This window comes from Crotalus tigris, unplaced genomic scaffold (genome assembly GCF_016545835.1).
Source record: "Crotalus tigris isolate CLP2741 ecotype Arizona unplaced genomic scaffold, ASM1654583v1 scf7180000017611.44802233496:7321179, whole genome shotgun sequence".
In the NCBI taxonomy this organism is placed as follows: Eukaryota; Metazoa; Chordata; class Lepidosauria; order Squamata; family Viperidae; genus Crotalus; species Crotalus tigris.
In genome coordinates this window covers 3,075,949-3,096,549 of record NW_024096511.1, presented here as the reverse complement: position 1 = coordinate 3,096,549, position 20,601 = coordinate 3,075,949, and the positions used below count along the sequence as shown (strand labels likewise).

General features: G+C 36.2%; 1 protein-coding gene across 1 annotated transcript in view; it reads right to left on the bottom strand.

Annotated features, from left to right (window-relative positions):
- Positions 1 to 18,274, bottom strand: part of MOXD1 (monooxygenase DBH like 1) — a 41,310-nt gene extending 23,036 nt beyond the window's left edge. Inside the window, exons 1-4 of the mRNA XM_039324099.1 lie at positions 17,889 to 18,274; positions 5,647 to 5,793; positions 3,896 to 4,063; positions 3,698 to 3,781 (exon numbers count right to left, since the gene is read on the bottom strand). Of these exons, the coding sequence (XP_039180033.1) occupies positions 3,698 to 3,781; positions 3,896 to 4,063; positions 5,647 to 5,793; positions 17,889 to 18,158 (669 nt within the window). The 5' untranslated portion in view covers positions 18,159 to 18,274. The remainder of the gene's footprint in view (positions 1 to 3,697; positions 3,782 to 3,895; positions 4,064 to 5,646; positions 5,794 to 17,888) is intronic.
- Positions 18,275 to 20,601: the final 2,327 nt, after the last annotated feature.

Below are 20,601 nucleotides of genomic sequence, written 5' to 3'. Positions count from 1 at the left end.
AGACAAATCTTATTGCATTCTTTGACCAAGTGACAAAATTAGAGGATCAGAGGAATGCTGTGGACATAATTTACTTGGACTTCAGTAAGGCATTTGATAAAGTAGATCACAACCTACTACTTGATAAGATAGAAAAATGTGGGGTAGACAGAATCACCACCAGATGGATCCGTAGCTGGCTGACTGGCCGTACTCAGCGAGTGGTCCTCAATGGAACTGCATCTATATGGAGGGAAGTGTGTAGTGGGGTGCCCCAGGGCTCTGTTCTGGGCCCAGTACTCTTCAACATCTTCATCAACGATTTGGATGAAGGAATAGATGGGGAACTCATCAAATTTGCAGATGACACCAAGCTGGCAGGAATAGCCAACACTCCAGAAGACAGGCTTAGATACAGAAGGATCTGGACAGACTTGAACACTGGGCATTAACTAACAAAATGAAATTCAATGGTGAAAAAAGCAAGGTTCTACATTTAGGCAAGAAAAACCAAATGCACAAGTACAGCATAGGTGGCACCATGCTCAATAGTAGTAATTGTGAGAGGGACCTCGGAGTCCTAGTAGACAATCACCTAAATATGAGCCAGCAATGTGCTGCAGCTGCCAAAAAGGCCAACACAGTGCTAGGCTGCATTAACAGAGGGATAGAATCAAGATCACGTGAAGTATTAATACCACTCTTCAATGCCTTGGTAAGGCCACACTTGGAATACTGCATCCAGTTTTTGTCACCACGATGTAAAAAAGATGTTGAGACTCTAGAAAGAGTACAGAGAAGAGCAACAAAGATGATTAGGGGACTGGAGGCTAAAACATATAAGGAACGGTTGCTAGAATTGGGTATGTCTAGTTTAACGAAGAGAAGGACAAGGGGGGACATGATAGCAGTATTCCAATATCTCAGGGGCTGCCATAAAGAAGAGGGAATTAAGCTATTTTCCAAAGCACCTGAAGGCAGGACAAGAAGCAACGGGTGGAAACTAATCAAGGAGAGAAGCAACCTAGAACTAAGGAGAAACTTCCTGACAGTGAGAACAATTAATTAGTGGAACAGCCTGCCTCCAGAAGCAGTAAATGTTCCAACACTGGAAGTTTTTAAGAAGAGACTGGACAGCCATTTGTCCGAAATGGTGTAGGGTTTCCTGCCTGAGCAGGGGGTTGGACTAGATGACCTCCAAGGTCCCTTCCAACTTTACTACTATTACTATAACGCTGACGGTTGACAGTTATCTCTTTATTCCTGAAGCTTGATTAGGGAACTAAAACTTTTTATGCTTGAGGGAGCAAGGAAAATAAAATCTTTCAACACACATGCCTTATGTATCAAAGACACAATACCATTATTTTTTTCCAGAGTTAGCGCATCCCGAACTGGAATCAAAGCTTTTAAAAATTGTTCATACAGGTATTCAGTTGATTCCTATGTATCCATTCTATCTTAATGAATTCCCTTTGTCTATATCTATAAACATCATGCAATTATACCTTCCATATGTTTATTTAAATAAGCAGAGATCCAAAAAAAGGGATTGGAGAGGCAATCATCATATTGCAATTATGAATTACTTTAGACAAGAATCTCCAATCATCAAATGAAACGAAATCAAAGGCAGCATTTTAGAAAGGTTTGAGTTGAATGTGTAGTATACAGTATGGGCTTGTACTTTCCTGTCTTTTAGAACACCTAGGGCTTTAATACTATGTGTCAGCAAAAATAATATGCGAGGAATTTTGCCTCTGGCATCAATTATGTAAATAAAGCAATAGGATGCAAAACCATACTTAGCCACAAATCAAATTTCCCTGCATATAGAGGAATTGGCTACTATACGAAGACTACATATAGCTCAGATCTCAAAATTTGTTAAAACTTCATAATCTACAAAGAATTTCTTATTTACTTAGCAACATCTTATCTTGGAGCTGTTCATTCAAAATGAAAGATATAATTCAAATAATTCTGAAAGACATCTTATATCTACTTGAATCTCATGTTTCTCTCTCAGCCCAGACTCACTTAACAAAATTGCTGTGGTGGGGAAAATAGGAAGAAGAAGGGCTATTATATATGTTTGTCACTTTGAGTTGTATATATGAGGAAAAACCAGCAAGATAAAAATAAAATAAAGTAAATGAAATAAATGGTTGTTAGAAATGTTTTGTTTTGGAAAATCTGTTATTGAAAGGCTTTCTTTTTTAGTTTATTTGGGGATATCTCTTTTCTATTTTTTTAAAGTTTAAGTTTAAATATTGTTTTGTTAATTTTGTACACATATTTTAGTAAACATAAATAAATATAAAAAATAAAAATGAATTAGCTATGGTTTTTAGGTTTTTAACCCTAAAACTATAATAATGTACTTAAGTATCCACAAAACACCCACAATTTAAGAAAGACTAACAAACCTCTGTTCAGAGATGACATATATGCTCAGAAAAAATTATATGTAGTAATACGTGACTTCAGCTAAGAGAACCCATGTATCAGTTCTGCAAAACAGGAAGTACTCAGGTTTTAAAGGAAGATTGGTGACCAGATTGCAATCAAATATGGACATAAGGATTGCTGCAATTTGATTGGGTGAGGAAGTAACAAAATAAATGTATATCATCAAAATCTTCCCCTTTCATTGAATCAGTATATTGTGTCAAGTGGCAGCTTCTCATACTTCCTATTTATTTATTTATTTATCAAATGTATATACTGCTCATCACATTTGCTTGACTCTTCCATTAGTGAAGACCTTTAGCCTCAGGAACAAAACAGGCACCACATGCAAACAATGAGCTTAAGTCCACATTACTCTGAAAAAATTACAACTGATCTCCTGATGTAGAAAAACATTCTAAAATGTAGCTGAAAGAAGATGGATAACCAAAACTGTATGATATGGTTGGAAGCAGTGCATGAGAATGTATGGGAGAATGCTTCTTACTTGAACGACAGATGGATCCTACTCCTAAAAATTAATGGAGAAAACCAGGATTTATGCAAAATGTGACTGGGAATTGGCTTTCCTCCACTTCTTATTTGAAGAAAAGGTAATAGCAAAAAAGGAAGAATTTTTATTACTGGCATCAGTGCAAATTCAGAAGTTCCACAGCAAAAGAATTAGTTCAATGATTGTGTTTTTTTTCCTGTATGCACTTAGAATTTATTTTTGCTTGATTTCAAAACTTACATACATCAAGAGTTCTCTAAGTAGAAAAATTATTTTGATACAAATATTTTCCCTCCAAATTAATGAACATTTAACTATCCATGTGCTTTATTAAAGGAAATGATAACAATAGCACAGTTCGTTGGTCTTACAATTCTTATTAGAAATAGCTTGAAAATAAATCCAGGGAAATAACTGATTTGTAAAGTGTTTCAGCAACATTTCAGCAATATCAAAGCTCCACATTTTTATCTAAATTAGAAGAAGCTGTTGGTTGCTAGCATTTTCCCTAAAGGTATCATGTCAAATTCTTCATTAAAATATGTTTAGTTAGGATTCAAGACTACACCAGATCATTGGCATGATGTAAGAACTGAAATTTATTGCAACAGTACTGATTGGTTTACAGATCAATAAATATGCTCTAACTCTTAAGGCATATTTCTCCAAGAGTATGTGTATAGTCACATCATGAAAGAAATGGAATTACGTATATAAAAATGTTTTATATACACCAACAGCTAGATCATATACCTTTATCACATGATGCTTTTCACGCAGGGTAGGTATCTTAAACATTTGACACCAGTAGGTCGTGTCTTGTTCTGGTATAGCCACCTGTCTTAATAAAATGGAAAGAAAAGACTAATATAACATCAAGTTTGTTTTTCCTCAGACAATTCAACATACAGTTCTGCCCCTCTTACGTGATACTTAACCCAAGTAACTTACGTTTTGGTTTGCCAAGTCAAAATATGCCAGGGAGGGAGGGATAATGGCATTCTTCTCTGGGTTCAATAAACGAAGACTCTTTGTTCCACGATTAGAGCCATGATAATTTTGACCTCCGTTTTTAAAGTCTTTGTCATGATAGGCCCATATCACTCGCACTGTGCTTTCCTGGAAAAAAAGAAATACTGCTGATGAGTTATGCAAAGACAAATCTAATTCTATGATCATAGCCTACCTGAATATATTTTCCACCTTGCAAGGGTTTGGGGAACATATGGCTCACCAGGTGTTGCCAAAGTAGAATTGCTTGTAGTTGCTATCAGCATGACCAAAGTTGAAGAAACTTCTGATGGGTCACATGTTTCAAATACTGCTGATCACACTTCTATATCAATATATGTTGTAAATGTATATTGCTTCAAATCTGAATGGGATTATTATTTCCCCTTTTATAATTTTACATTTTGCTTTTGTATTTTTACTGTAAAATATTTTGATACAAAAGTAATTTGTCCTGAGGTAACCTTCCATTTTGTTTACTATAGCATACTCTACATCAGTGTTTCCCAAACTTGACAATTTTAAGGCATGTGGACTTCAACTCCCAGAATTCCACAGCCAGCGTTGCTGGCTGTGGAATTCTGGGAGTTGAAGTCCTCATGCCTTAAAATTGTCAAGTTTGGGAAACACTGCTCTACATAGGCTGGTATGGCTGTGAGGCTGTTATCAAAGGTTCTTAACTTGCCACATCTTCTGTATACTTCAATTTTGTCCTGGAAAGTTCCTCAGCCCTCAGCCCCCTGCCCAATCATTTTCATCTCTTGGGGGCTGTGCTTATCTGTGTTTCTTACCCAAGGGAGCCAGTGTTGTCCAAAGAAACTTCTGTGGTCATGTGGTAAGCATCACGATATGCCAAGGCACATAGAATGTTGTTAGCTTCCCATCCAAGTGGTACCTATTTATCTACTTGCATTTGCATGCTTTCGAATTACTAGATGGGCAGGAACTGGAGCAAGAATGGGGATGTCAATGCTGCTAACATTGGATGTTCTTGCTTTGACAACATATAGAGATGTAAGCTTTTTCTTTCTTATGCTTTATTCTTAGAATTAAATGATACTGGGGGAGGGGGAGGAATGTGATGGGAGTTAGTTAGACATAACAATATTGTAATAGTGTGTGAATTCAGGGCATTTCTAATAAGAGATGATAAGGCATGGCGGAATAAAGAACTGAGTGGAAAGCCAGCATTTCAAACTAATTGGAGAATGTGATTTATGACTGTAGGAGGGAATTGTGCTTTGATCTATGTGCTGAGGGGAGGGGAAGTCAGATTTTGCCTTGGATTATGTAAGTGCCAATATGTTGCTGCTCAAATAAAGATTCTTTAAGGTAAACAATGCCTCAAAGTTTTTTTGAAGAGTTTCATATATCGGAACCATAACAGGGAGCTTACCTTGTTGAACAGCACTCGGATCTCGAACCCGGGCTGTCAGTTTTCCAGCTGACAAGCTCAGCATCTTTAACCAGTGAGCCATTGTGCCCCCGCAACAGAATAAATCCTCACTGAATCAGAGAAGACACTCACATCGTATCTACCCTAATCAGTACATACAGCAATACAGACTATTTCTTATGGCATAATCAGCATAATGATTCAACTGAGAATGAGAAGCTGATCCCAGAGCTCTTTCCCTTCTTCACTTCTTTTCTAATTTAGGTTCATCATTAGGTTTAGCATTTCCCTTTACCGTTAGGCTCTTGTCATTTGGGTCACAAGTGTGAAGCTGCCGGCTGAAAGCTAGTATTGTATGGGTATTATTTTCCATAGCATACTCCAGATGGTAATCCTGCTGAGAATCTTTTTTCAGTACTCTGTCTGCATTTGTGAAGCAATCCTGTTGAAGACAGAAATCAAAACATTATCCTGCTGTTCTTTTTAAATGTTCTGAACTCCACAACCTTTTCCATTTTGTGGGAAAGAATGTATAAAGAATGAGTTGTAATTCTCTAAATAAATACTTTACCTTAACCAATGAGAGAGAAATCTAATTATTTTTGATTCTATCCTTTTGAATATAATTAACAATGTATAAATTCCACAATCAATAAGTGTGATATAATAAAAGACCCTTACCTAAAGAGGTATCTATTTTGTAATCATAAGAGTACAGTATGAGTGGACATAGCAAACACATATTTGAAAGAAATATGATTGTCAAGAACAAATTATATAGATAGTATATCCCTGCATTATACTCTTCCTTTCAACATGACTTCATAGTTGTTTTATCTGGCTATTACACAATATATGCACTATTTTTATGTGTATCTTCATCTGTCTTAAGATATCTTTTACTGTTTTTCCCTATTGGGTGGTGGGTAAAATCAAGAAATATAATATTTCTACTCTTACTCTAAATCCGTTTTCTTAGTTCCCATGCACTTATTTACAAGGGGATAAGCATATCACTTATTGTGAACCTAATATATACTCTCTCTTGAGGAAACATTAAATTGGAATATGATATTGTATACCTCCTTATATTGTCAAACTATAGAAATATTTTAGAGAGTCTCCCTGCTGTTTCAAGGACAGATTATCCTAGTCCTCATTGTAGCTGAAGATGATATTATAAATAAGCTGCATTAATAATGTACTATCGTTAACCTCTTCACCTCTGAATTCTGTGTTATAAAGTGCAGCTGCTTTTTTGACCATCCAGTTCAGCACAATTTTAGCAACTCTTGTAATTGCCATTCCAAAACAAATTCCATTGAGATTAGGATAATATTGCTTAATATTCTTTTTAAGAACTTTTAAGAACTTTATGCAATTGTTCCTAGTTTGCATAGTGACCACCCAGAGATATAAAATTTGCAGATGTTTTAAGGAGGTGGCAAAGTTACCATTTAAAATTGGGTAAAATTAAATTATATCGATTTCTTATTTTTAGATGTAAATAAAAAGATACTGCTGTAAATATCTCCATTCCCAAAGCTTTTGGGCTAAGTGAAAGACAAGAGTAGATAAGGAAGATTAATATCAAAAATCAATAGAATTGAGGTCTATGGGCAAAATGAAAATTCCAGTGAACTTTTGTTGTAAGGAATTTATTTTAGCAATTGTATTGCCAGCTAGTTTTCTTTATAAGCAATAATATAACATCATACTATCTGCAGTAATCTGCAATTATGTGACACTACCGGTTGGTAGAACTACAGGGAAACAACTGTTTATTTTGTTTGAAATTTAGTCACTTCCCTGGTAAGCAACCAATTTATGTTATATTGTTTATTTTCTTAACCAAACTGTAATTTGGCAAAATTAAACTCATTACCTTGAATAGCGTATTTGTTGTCACCACTATTTTGGTTCTCAATAACATGGGTAACTTCTGCCCATGACATGGCAACCTAGGCCACTGTATTCCAGATATTTTGAACAATTCTCATTCATTGCTCATACAGTCTTCATTTTATGAGCTGGAGGATAAAACATCTGGAAAACACTGGGCTGCCTATTTAGCATGCCAGCTATCTCTAGTATGGTAAAGTTAACATGTTTTGCAGCAGTTACTGAAATTAACCTATATATATACATTCACATACAATCACACTCCCTACTGTAGGCAATTCTAGGCTGCTGGATGGAGTGAATGAATCAGATATGTTTCATTCAATAGAAGTCATTTAGAAATTGCAGTAATACACAGTAAGATGATTTTGCAGATCATAAAAATTCTGGTGTATAATTTCTTATAGAGGAAGCCATGAATTGCTCCTCACATGTTGTGACCCTGCACTTGTTCTTTTAAAAAGAGAGTTGTAGTTGATATGGTTTCTGATTACTGCTATACAAAATGGCAGGGAGTAATTTCTTAAGGATGTAGCAAAAAGATGCAAATAAGTTTTATTTTAGCCCTTTAAAAAAGAGAGCACAGCTGTAGAAGAAACCTTGAGAAAAAAAAATGACAGCTGCCTTCATAGGCCTGAACAGGTGTTTATATAGAGAAGAAATCCTCTACATCCATGCAACCTGCATAGATTTTGCTTTCATTTAACAATGAAGTCAGTAATAAGAAAATACTGTTTAGGGCTCTCTAGCATAAAAGCTTACCAAGTTTATCTGAGACTTTGATTAACCAATTGTATGCTGCATGCAAGCCTTTATGCTAGCAACATTTTAATTATTGGACTGGTACAATGGCTACTATGTTGGGCACGGAGGTAAGAAACCTTTATGAATGTAAAGAAATCTATATAGCATCATACCAGCATCTATCTCTATAAACCAACATTCTTTTTTGCAATGGTGAAGCAGATGGCTAGTTATTTTTAGCTTCCACAACTTGTAGCCCATGGTGTATTTCCATGAATATATGTCTATGAAGATTCTCAATCATCCAGGTCATGGTTGTCCCAAAGTGCTTTTCAAAAGGCAACTAGACTTTATTGATTTTTTTCTCTTGAAAACATTTTGCTTCTCATCCAGGAAGCTTCTTCAGTTCAGTTTTTCAGAACTGAAGAAGCTTCTTGGATGAGAAGCGAAACGTTTTCATGAACATATGAATACATTTTAACTTTATTCAGATTTAAATCTCATTGTATAATTTGGCAATAAATCCCATATTTAATGCATTTAATATAAAAGAATTCCTTTTACTTATTGGGATCTTTGATTCAGTTTCATACAATTTTATATTCCAGTATTTTAAATCATAGAAAGTTTGGGTATGCCAACTTTCTCCACATAATGCAAAATTGTATTACTTATCCAAACTAAAATAAATAAAAAGAAAGAAAGAAAGTACTAATGTTTTTGAATGTCCATTAAATGGCTATTGGGATTTTACACATTCAAAAAAACTACTAAAATATAAATAATTATATAAAGCATAAATGGATGTAATTGTGATATAATGTCCACACTTTCTTCATACCAATTCATCATCTGTTCATTGAGGGAAAATCCAAATTGTGGATTGGAGTGAGAAAGACAGACTGAATGAAAAATCAATCCCATCAAAAACCAATTTGTTGTACTACACCAATACTTGCAACGGATATTTCATTTAAACAATGGCAGAGCGATATCTCTAAATTTATATGGCAAGGAAAGAAATCAAGAATCAAATACAAGTTATTGCAAGATGCCAAGGAAAGAGGTGGTCTGAGTTTACCAGATTTGAAATTGTATTTTGATGTATGCTGTTTGGTTTGGTTAAAAGAGTGGGTGAACTTCCAGAACAAGAGGGTGCTTGATTTGGAAGGCCATGAATATTTGGAGGACATGGATATTTATGGTACGATAAAGTTAATGTAAATATTGATATTAATAATCATTTTATTAGATGTGTTATATTAAGAGTTTGGAATAAATATAAAACTTGCCCCTATGGGTGTCCCCCCTCCAAGAAGCTTTTTTTAGAAAAGAAATGGTAGTGAAGCCAGACTGGTGGACGTATGGTAAAATAGTATGTTTCAATTCTGGAGACGCTATCCTCAAATCTAAGGAAGAATTAGAAGGTCACACTTGTCACTGGTTTACATATCAACAAATGAAGGAAAAATTTAAACTAGACAAAAAAGGCCATAGTTTTGAATTTGCTAAAAATGAATTGGTAATCCTACTATCTGGTAGTGATGATCATAGAATTGCCAAGGTCTATAAAACATTATTAAAACTGAATTTGGAAAATGAACATATAAAATATTGTATGATCCAGAGGGCAAGGAATTTAGGGTATAATGTGATGATGCTTGAACAACGGGAGAATATGTGGATAAAAGGTTTAAAATTCACATTAAATCATAACTTAATTTTTTTACAGAATGATGTATCGCTGGTATTTAACACCAGATAAGTTATCTAGAATGTATAAAGGTATTTCAAATGAATGTTGGAAATATAAATGTAAAGAAGGGACTTTTTATCATTTATGGTGGACATGTGATAAGGCAAAGAAATGTTGGGAGTAGGATTCATATATTAATGCAGAAAATTCTTAAAGTGAACATAAGATTAAACAAGCAACTTTCCTTTGGAACTCAGATATTATATATGGTGATGGCAGCAAGACTGCACAAAAGTGGAAGGATGCCTCGATTCCTACCATGGACGAATGGTTACAAAAACTGATGGAATTAGCAGAGATAGCCAAATTGACTGCGCTGATAAAAGAAAAGAACATAAGTACTTTTGTTTCTACTTGGAAACCGCTCCTGGACTTTGTGCTTGAGGTAGAAAAAAATGATATCATGATTTTGGTTTTTATCGATTAGACTGATTTGCTGATACAGAAATGGCTAGGGCATACTACTACAGAAATGTAAAAAGTTGAGATTTGATTTTAATGTCTGGTTTTACTGCAACAGAGAGAGTTGGAAGTCAATGCCTTTTGTTGCTTCCCCTCCCTTTCTTCACACTTTTTTTTGTTTTCCTTTTCTTTACTGTTGTCCCCTACTATTTGTATTTTCAGATTTTATGTTATAAATGAATAAAAGTAATTTAAAAAAAACCTATTTGTTCTATTGAAAATTCTTTGGGCATGATCCAGAGCCTCAGGTGCTGGTAGTGACTATGAAAAACTGAAGCACACCATGGTTGTCTATTCCATGAGAAAAGATACTTAGTCAAGCAGAAGTATTTGTTTATTTGTTTTATTAAATTCTACATCACCCATCTCACCTAAGTGACTCTGGACAGTTTACAACAACATACAATATCCTTTAATTACATCCTGTTTCAGTTGTTACAATGCATTCAGTTGTTACAATGTTATTCAAAAATTCCAGCTTGCCCAAAATGCAGATATTTTTGTGCTACCTATAAGTTCATATAGAGAAAATAAGTTACCTCAATTGCAGTGACTTCCAGTTTGTTGCTAGATAGAATCCAAGTTAAGACTGTCTTTAGTTGAGCTTGATAGCTGGTAACTTAATGAACACATTCATGTGGTTTTCTTGGCAACAGTACGAAATACCTTATTGTCCTTTTACTGGACTTTTTTTTAAAAATCCCCTCTCTATCCTACAGACCTTCATACCAACCAGGTCAGCTTAATTTTTCATGATCAACCCAGAAAACTCTCTCTATATGTCTCTATGTAAATCATCAGAAGTGAACCTCAACCAAAAGGCAAATTTACATTACTTGCATTAAATAGTGTTTGTGGTGATGGCATTTAAAGCACTGAAACATCTAAGGCCAAGACATTTGAAAGGGTGCTTCTTACTCATGAATTGGCTCTTGTTTGTTCAACTTCTGAATCAACTTGTTTAAAGGTATGGAAAAGGCCTTTTGGGTACCAGCACTTAAATGTGTAATTTGTTTAGTGAAAAGCAGTTTTCATGTCTTCCTTAACAAACTTTCTGGAAGTTGGTTAAAAGTTTCCTTTCAAGCATACATTCAGTCTTTTTTATATTTTTTGCCAAATATTTTTGTTCTGTTTCTGTTATTTACAATAAAACTGCTAGGAATCTGTGGAGTTTTATTTTATATTTTTCTCAATAATCCCCAGTTCAGAATTTGCCTTTTAATTTCACATTAATTTTTCACTAAGCAATCCAAATTATTTTCTCTCATTAGTTGCTAACAAACTACACTTCTAGCAAGCATTTTCCAAAGTGGGCATCCACTTCCTAACTTTGCATGTTGTCATTTTTTAAAGATCCTTTGGCAGTTTTCCACTGTCCATTTTTAAAACATCCTAAATTATTTTATTTCAATGTTATATGGATTTTGTTTTAACGAGCCAAGATTATTTGTTATTGTTAATTATAGTTAATTATCCTGAATAAAATTATATGAATGTAAGCAGAAAGATTTAAGCCCATGATATTTATCTGATTATTTTATTAAAATATTTTGATAGAAAACAGGCTGGACTCTAGTAATAAATTAGCAGACTTTTAAGATTATCTATATCTATAATCTAAATAAGTTACATAATACTGATATTTTCTTACACAATAAAAATTAATGGACCTGAAGAAGGAAATGGTGGCCATTAAATCAGCGTTTACATCACTGTTCTTTTTAATGTTTCAGTTTGCATCATTTTTCATAAATGATGTAAATTGATGCAAATAATATAAATTAAATCAATTGCCTGGGCAGATTTGGAAATCGGTTGGGTCATAACATCTTAGAAATGATCAGACAAAATAAATAATAAAAAGTCTTATGATCCATTCTGATTTTTTTCTATTTTTAGCATAACAACAGACATCAGACTGACTTTTTCTGCCAGTTAATTATGCAAATAGAATTCAGCTAAGGTATTCAAATAGAGCTTTACCCTCTGCTTCCTTCTGTGTTCAAAGGAATGTAATGAATTGCCTTGTGGCCTAATTGCTCTACTAGTATGAAATTAACTTTCTCCTCCTCTGCAACATTATTGCTTCTGTTAACATGACAGCCAAACTTAAAATGTTGCCACAACTAAATTCCCCAAAGAGTTAATCAAGGGCTTTAACTAAACTTAGCTGGCAACCTTTCACAACTACTACAACTCTGAAATTCAGATATTTTTCTCTCCCTGGATATGATAGACAGAATTATGTCTTCTTTTCACTCCAGATATCTGCACTAAGTAGATAGACTTGGGTCTTCTTCTTCCTATGAAAATCTGCACAGATTATATGAATTCTTCATTGTGTATTCTCCTCTTTTGTGATCTTGTGTCCCCATGGAATATACAGTAGATTTCTTCAGCAGACTGGTGTTCCTTAACTTGATCTTTGGTAACTAGATGTTTTGCTTCTTCTCTGGTTCTGAATCCAGTTGATTTAGCTCATTTCCTCCCCCTCCATGAGAAACTCAGTGCATTGAAAAACCTTACCTGCCTTTCTTCCAGATCTCAGTCACTCCCATAAGTACAGTTTGTATATCTTGGAGAGCATAAATACTGTAGAATAGTAGATGTTTACATTTTTCATTCCATCATGGATCTTGGTTATTTCAGGGGTGAGATCTGAGTTTAAATTTGGCCATTACATCCAAAATCCACTACATGGATGTCTGGAGAAACACAATTTTACTATAGAGAATATTACAAATATGAAATTCTATGTAATTCTAATATACAGTATACCAGACTGATGCAGATTATTGAACTGAATTGGCAACAGAAAGAACTGAGTGATTAAGGAATGTCATCAAGTTTAGAAACATACAAGCTGGATACATTTAAATTAAGCAGAAGACAGAGCCTGGTTTTGGGGCCAAAATGCCCAAGATTTATCAAATTGCAGCATATAGTTCCACTTATGGATCTTGACATGAAGAAATTTATGTTTACAAGCAGATTTGTGCATAATTGGCAATAAAACTGAAAGATCATATAGAATGCCAATAATCAAAAAGATACCAATTATATGGTAGGAAGATGATTGTATCATGTGAATGCTTTTCACTATGCTCTAAATACAAACACATTCCTGCAGTATTAATGCACCATGATGTGTCAAAATAAATAGCACCATACAAACACGTTCCAATAGTCAGAGGCAACCCAGGGTTATAATCTGGGGTCTGACTTCTAATTTGAAATATTTCTAAGAAAACTAAACAGTTTAGCTTCTATTGTATTACTAATGTAGAATTTAAGAATTTGGGCTTAAATACATAATTTTCAAGTTTGAAAAGTTATGAAAAAACTTTAAATGTCCCAATAACATAGGCATATTTTTTGTAAAGATTAATACATTCCATTAATTCATCCACAACATATGGCTATTAAAGTTGAAATCTCTCACAGATTAAGAATGACCCATGTATGCATTGTATTTCATTTGTTCTTCAAACGTCATGTGCAGGAAAGCATAAGAAATGGTGACTTCTTCCAGAAGGATCCTTGCACCAGCAGAAAAAAAGCAATAGCTAAGTAATATTAACATCCCTTAGCTGGTGCTTGGTTGTAGATATTGTATGCCTTTGGGGAACACACTGAATTTTTAAGAATCTTTTTTTTAACTTTACATGCCAGAAAAGATTCTTAAAGATACAGTGTGTTTCCCAAAGGCATGCAGTATCCATAACCAAACACCAGGTGATATTTAAAATGTGTGCCACCTTGACATTTCTCCTTATTCTATCTTTCTGTTTCTTTGTTAAAAACTTCTTTGTCAAGAGTATGTTTAAAAAACAGTAGTTCTATTCACTGCTTTTCACTTTTTAAAATCCGATTAATTCTTAATAATTTATCCAAGTGATTTCCATGCATATGCTGTATTTGATAAGCAGATATTCTTTATTTGGGGTACTAGAAAACAGCGAGTGTGATGAATATAGAATTTTCAAATATTAATGAAGAGCTATTCAAAAAAAATAATTCTCAAATGAGTATTTTTATGCAAGAGTTCAACAGAAGGCCCTTACAATGCAACCTTCTTAAATAAATCACACAAAACCCGCATTCATAAAGAAGGATTACTCTCTGCAAAATGGATACTGGGAGCTACAGTTAGGGATGCATAATTCCAGACCAGAAGAAAGAGCATCTGACAACTAAAGAGAAGGTTAAGAATTGAGCTGCAGAATGGAAACTCAAGGAGTTTGCAAGTAAGTCCTAAAGGTTTTTTAATAATAAAAAAAGAAAAGAAAAAAATTGAAAGGTTAGAGCTGCCTTGAGCGTTTTTGTGGCAAGTAGTCTGTAAAAAAATTACTTTGGCAATATTGCATGCATAACATAACTACGAGTCTGAATAGATTGAGCAATTTCTCTGAGGCAGCACCCATATTTATCCAGCCAGCATCTTTCCATCACTGCATTGTTGAGGATGGGATTCTCCATTCTTTAACATATTCACAATAACCTCACCAGTCTGCATCATACAATGACCTTAAAACATTCTCATGATTGGCCTTAGAGAGTACATAGTTCTATAAACTTTCACAATAGTTTCCTATTAGCTCAGCTCTTTATTTTTCCTTTTTTTGTATATAGTTCACAAATCTGTGAATCGCATATTTGATAGACTCCTGCTATTTAAACATGGATCTTACGCTTCCCAAATAGTGCTAGGTTCCCACTCTGTTGTCTAGAATGCTTATCATTAATACATCATCCCCTACACACTCCCTCTCAGCCATACCTTTGAAGAATGTGTCAGCCCTTTAGAAAGATCCTTTTTGTGTGTTTCAGTCTTTATAACATAATTGCACCCTTCAACCTGATTGATCTATTTGCAGGAGGCAACAGAAGAATCCTTTAAGCTGTACTCTATCGTAGCACATTTTAAAGCAACAACCTCAGGTAGAACATAGCGACAACATGAAAAAGCCAAAGAAAGCATTATTTATGTTTTTATCAGAACCTTTGCTGATACCTAGAAAATAGATTCCTTTTAAAAGAACATTCTGGCTTGTTTATGTAGTTGGTGTGTATCAGTTTGTGTTTCTATGTGTGTATCAACTACATCTTGTGTAGCAACTCATTTTCTAGTCATAGATGACCAAAAATTACAGACATATATACATAGTTATGTATTTATTTATATCCCACCTTTATTATTTTCATCAGCAACTCAGGGTGGGAACATCCCTAATACTCCTTCCTCCTTTTATTTTCCACCGAACAACAACCTTGTGAGGAAGGCTGGGCTGAGAGAGAATAACTGGCTCAAAGTCACCCTGCTGGCTTTCATGTCTAAGGTGAAACTAGAACTCACGGTCTCCTGGTTTCTGGCCATATTCCTGTGCTAACCGACTGCAGTGAAAGGGAAAGACTCTTCCTCCAGAACCAGCATGATCACTGGAAGGAAAACATTTTATTCTATTAGTAAACAGAAGATATATTTTTATTTAAAAAGGCAACTGGCCATCTCAGAAATAAGAACTGGCCATCTCAGTGGTATAGATATTTTATTTCAGAATTGATATGACCTGCAAGTACTTTGAGCCAGAGACCTACTTTTTTATTATTATTATTCTACTGAAACAAGGAAAGCACCACAAATATTCAATGGCAGTTGCAACTAGTTGCTTGACTTAAGGATAGAAATAAAAACACAGCTAAAGAGAAAATGTGATTAAATATTTAAATAAAGAGGCACTATAATCAACGCCCATTCTGTAAACATCTGGAAGCTTATTGTGAACACACTCGATGCAGAACACACTCGATGCAGAACTATGTATATATGTCTGTAATAAGATGGACCAAAGAACCAAAATTCACTGCTGCATTGTATCAGATTGCATTTCTAAGGAAACAGTATATATTTTTCCTTAAAAGTTAAATTTTCACAAGTCTAGAATTTAGTTTCTATGCCATAGGTCTTTTTAAATGCTTTAGCTTATCAGGAGCTTTTGGAGAAGCTAGTGCCTGCTGGTTTGTTATTTGTTCAGTATTTTTTAGGAATCATTAATATCACTGAAAATGTAAGTAAATATTCATATGTTAAACATGAAAAATTGATTCATTAATGCCATCTAATATGCATCCTAATGCTGTCAAAGTTAGAGTTGTCATTATAGAGCCAGGATGGTAGACAAAATGCTTGTCCAGCTGGTTCTACTTTTCAATCTCTAGCTGCTCAATTAATGTTAGGATTTCTTGTAAAAATCTCTACCAAATACTTTTAAGAATTATATTCAATCAATTTGCTCTCCCCACTTAAAACTATGAACAAAAATATGTATTTAATTATTGCATGGAGAAAAGTATCAATCAACATACATAACCATCCAACCATCTTTAGGGTAGGATTAAGTTAGTATTAGTAAGCTTCTCTCATTTTAGAAGAACTTAGCTGCTAACTGAGCTATAAACACAGATAATTGCACTAAGGATGGAATTTATCTGTAGTTTGCTACCTTTCTGCCTAGGGCAGTTTAAATAAATACTTACACATTAAATGGTACTTTATATTGTGACCTAAAAACAGAGGTTGGATTAGATAATCTTTATAGTTAATTTCAACTCCACAGCTAAATGATTCTAAGAGATTCAATTGTGAATGAATTCAGTCCACATATGTGTTTGCCATAACATGTAATCATTTATAAGTTTGAATGCTAATTAACTATTAAATGAAAAAAGGCAGACATTATTCAATTAATTTGCTCTCCCCCAAGGATAGCTACCAGAGACTTGGCAAACAAGAGTATTTAGAATTGTTGTGCAATCACCTGGAAGCCCAAAGACAAATGTTACTAACAGTATTTATATTCATCTTTTATTTCTGAGAATCTTCTTGCAGATAAAGATAAAATATATTCAGCTAAATGCTGAAGTGTGTAATTCAAGATTCTAAGTTAAGGCTGAAATGAACTTTTACTGACTGAAAACATAAAAGGGACACAATTGTTGCCTGTGGATATGTGAAATGGACAGGAACTAGTCCTATAATTGTGGCTTTGCTAGGTAGCATGTTGCCTATCTGGTCACTTGGCAATTAGACTTAGCCAAGTCTGAAAGGCACCCCCCCCCCACTGGTAAAAGGAAATGATAAAAGAAGCCAGTTGTTATTGTTAAAAATGGCTTTCACTCTTTGTCTTTGCTAAGTAGCATAGGATAGCAAAATCTTCCCTGCAAAAAACCTGATAGAAAAAAAGAGAGAGATAACCATCATAAGAGTTATAATGTAGCAGTTTTGTGTTGTCTTTTTATTGACCGTGCAATTGAATTTGTATGCGCGTGTGCGTTTAAACGCCTCCACTCGAAACCCGCTTGACACTAAATGAATGACCATACTGAAGGGGGTGGGGGATGCTGGGACCAGCCAACAAAACTCAAAGTCGGAATTCAAGAATGTCCTACCGTCTCTGTTGTTAGCTGCTCTGAATCCAGTTCAAGTATTAAGCTTTATGAATGAACTTCAGGTGGAAATAGGAAATATCTCTGAATATACGAAAAATGCTAGCTGGGGGGGGGGAGAAAAAACGAGAATGAACGATTGAATCTTCCTTCCCGGCTTACGCTCACCCGGGTAAGAGGAGGTTGCCCTCTCACGGCCTCGCTCTTTTTCCCCGCTCGCTGCTCACCTGCAAATAGGGCTTGCCCCGGTCGAGGCCGCCCACCACCATATCCGCCGAAGCCATCGCTCCTGTGGAGGAGAAGCCGAAGCCCACGTAGCCCTGAGTGCGCACCTCCAGGCGGAAGGCGATGGTGTCGCCCTGGTGAGCCCACAAGAGCCGGTAACGGGACGAGCCGTCCAACATGGCGCTGTGAGGGTAGTGGCGCCCACCGGGCACAGCAGGCAAAGCCCAGAAGAAGAGCAGCAGCAGCGGCGGCGGCAGCCGCCAGCAGCGCATCCTCCCGCCCGCGCGCACTCCAGGACGCAGAGTCGGACTTGGCGCCAGCGCGCCCTTTACTGAGAGCCCGGACTGCGCTTCGGCTTGAAGCAGCCGCTCTTGCCGTCGCCGCCTCTTCACGCCTCTCCAGTCGCTGAGCCTCCTCATTGGCGGGCTCTCGCCTGGCCCGGAGGGCTGAGCGAAGTAGCGGGTGGGCGCAACTGGAGGTGGAAACCTAGACGTGAAGCCGACCGGGTGGCAAGCGGGAAACCGAAGGAAGAAGAGGGGAGCCCTCGAAGCCACCGACTGAGAGGGAAAAGCGGGCAGAAGCTGAAGATGGGATTGATACCCCACCAATGGAAAGGCTGACTGGCTGTCTGTCCTCGGCTCTGGAGAGAGTCAGCAGCTTATTCAGCAAAAGAACGTTTCCCCTTCTCCCCGTCCTCAGGCTGGGCACTCTTTCCCAGTTGCTGAGGAAGGGCTGAGGGCTTTATTTTGCTTCTTAAGGCACAGGACAACATGGCATCCTTATCATTTTCCTCCTGCACCTCACGGGAGATAAGCCTGATACCCAAGTAAGGCGGCCAAGTAGTTTTGGCACGCGAGGCAGGAAAATCCTACAAGCTCTTCTCCTGTTGCCTGGCAAGCAAATAATAATAATCTAAAATTTTTTTTAAAAAATGTGCCGCCCATTCAAGGGATGGGGGATGGGGCTACCTGGGATGGGGGATGGGGCTACCTGCCACTTCGCTTTGCGGAACATTCCTGTAAAACAGGTGAAACTAAGCGGAGGGAAAAACAGGAAAGATAGGCTTAAATTTTTCTCCAGAGTGAGGTGAAAGATTCAGGAGACTCATTGCCTCATGAAAACAACATCATACTGAATTTTCCTAATCCAAGGCTACAAGGAGGGTGTGATGGCAAGTGGGAATGACTGTCAGAGACAGGGGGAAGAGCCACAGCCAATGGGATAAGGGGCAGCTGAGCTCACAGAAGGAATGTGGGCATGGCAAAAGTTTCTGAAGAGCCCCTCCTTGGTTTTTTGGGCTGCAAGGGTGACAAAGGGGAAAAAAATGCATTTTCAGACTTGCAAGATTCTCTTAATAAAGTAGAATTAGTTCACCCGGGTTTATTTCCTACCTGGACTATCTTACAAGGTTGGCAGAGAGGTTCAAAGGCTCGGCAGAAGCAGAGCAAGGGCCTGTGATGGGAGAAGACACTGGGGACATTATGGTGAAACTGCTCTAAGTTTGGTGCTGCAAGGAGAAACTTCCTTCAGATGTTGGGTGCCGAGATTTGACATGCCCGATTCCTTCTGTGGAAGTCCAACAAGCTGATGAGGTTAGGGCATAATCAGTGTGATTCAGAAGAGGGACTTTTATAAATGAATGAATGAATGAATAAATCCCTTTACTACCTAAAAACAAATCAAATCATGACCACTACCCACTTTTACTGGCTGGGCTACCTACCATCCAGACTGTTTACCACTGTTCTAGCATTGAATCAGCCATGAGGTAAGCTGCAGTCTGGACAAGTCACAGCATATCATGCAATTACACAGGGTGGAAACATTTCTTATTTTGACATTTTATGCTATTGTATCTTGAGAGCTAAAAGGCAGGTCATAACAGAGTGAAAGCTGCATCCCAAAAGATTTAAGTGAAAATATGTGAAAAATACTCATTATGCATACTCATTTTAACTCCTAATTAGGTACTCATTTCTAGCTTTAAGTACCGAGTAAAATGGATACCAAAGTGGTTTATTCATCACCACTTTTTTTCCTATGCAATGTGTATAAAATATATGAGAAAGTTAATGCAAACATATTTTAAAAGAATTTTTAATGTAACAGCACTCTGAATAATGTTAAAATGTAAGAGTGATGATAGTCCAGACACTATATTTGAGCACTCCTGGAAAATTCAATGGGTGAACTCAAGCAAAGCAATATTTATTGCAGAAGATTATGTGATACTGCTATAAACTCTAGGCACCAGAAAGGGCAGCTACGTATAAACAATTTTTACTCTCTTAGACATAGAAGACCTTAAACTTGATTTTTCCAGTCATTCAAACAAATGTTGAAATCATAACTGATAGCATCTTGGAAAATTTCTGAAGCAAATGCTGAACCCAAGGGCTAGCAAGCTGTTGAAATTCACAAAAGCACCAATTGAGTAATAGAGGTGTAGATTTGATTAGACCAGATGGACAAAGAAAAAAACAGAAGGTCAACCGCAAGCATTGCTTTTTCCAGTGCATGTTGCTCCACCAGACTGGAAGTAGAAAGTCTTCTCTTCTAGAGACCATTAGGATCAACTGCCCTGTTAGAAGAAGGAATAAAACAATATCTCTGTCACTTCATTAAGTAAAGCTTGTTTTAACAGCACATTATTGAGTTACTGTTCTTATGATAATGTTCTGTAAGTCTTGCAGCTGAACCTATTTAAGAAGTTGC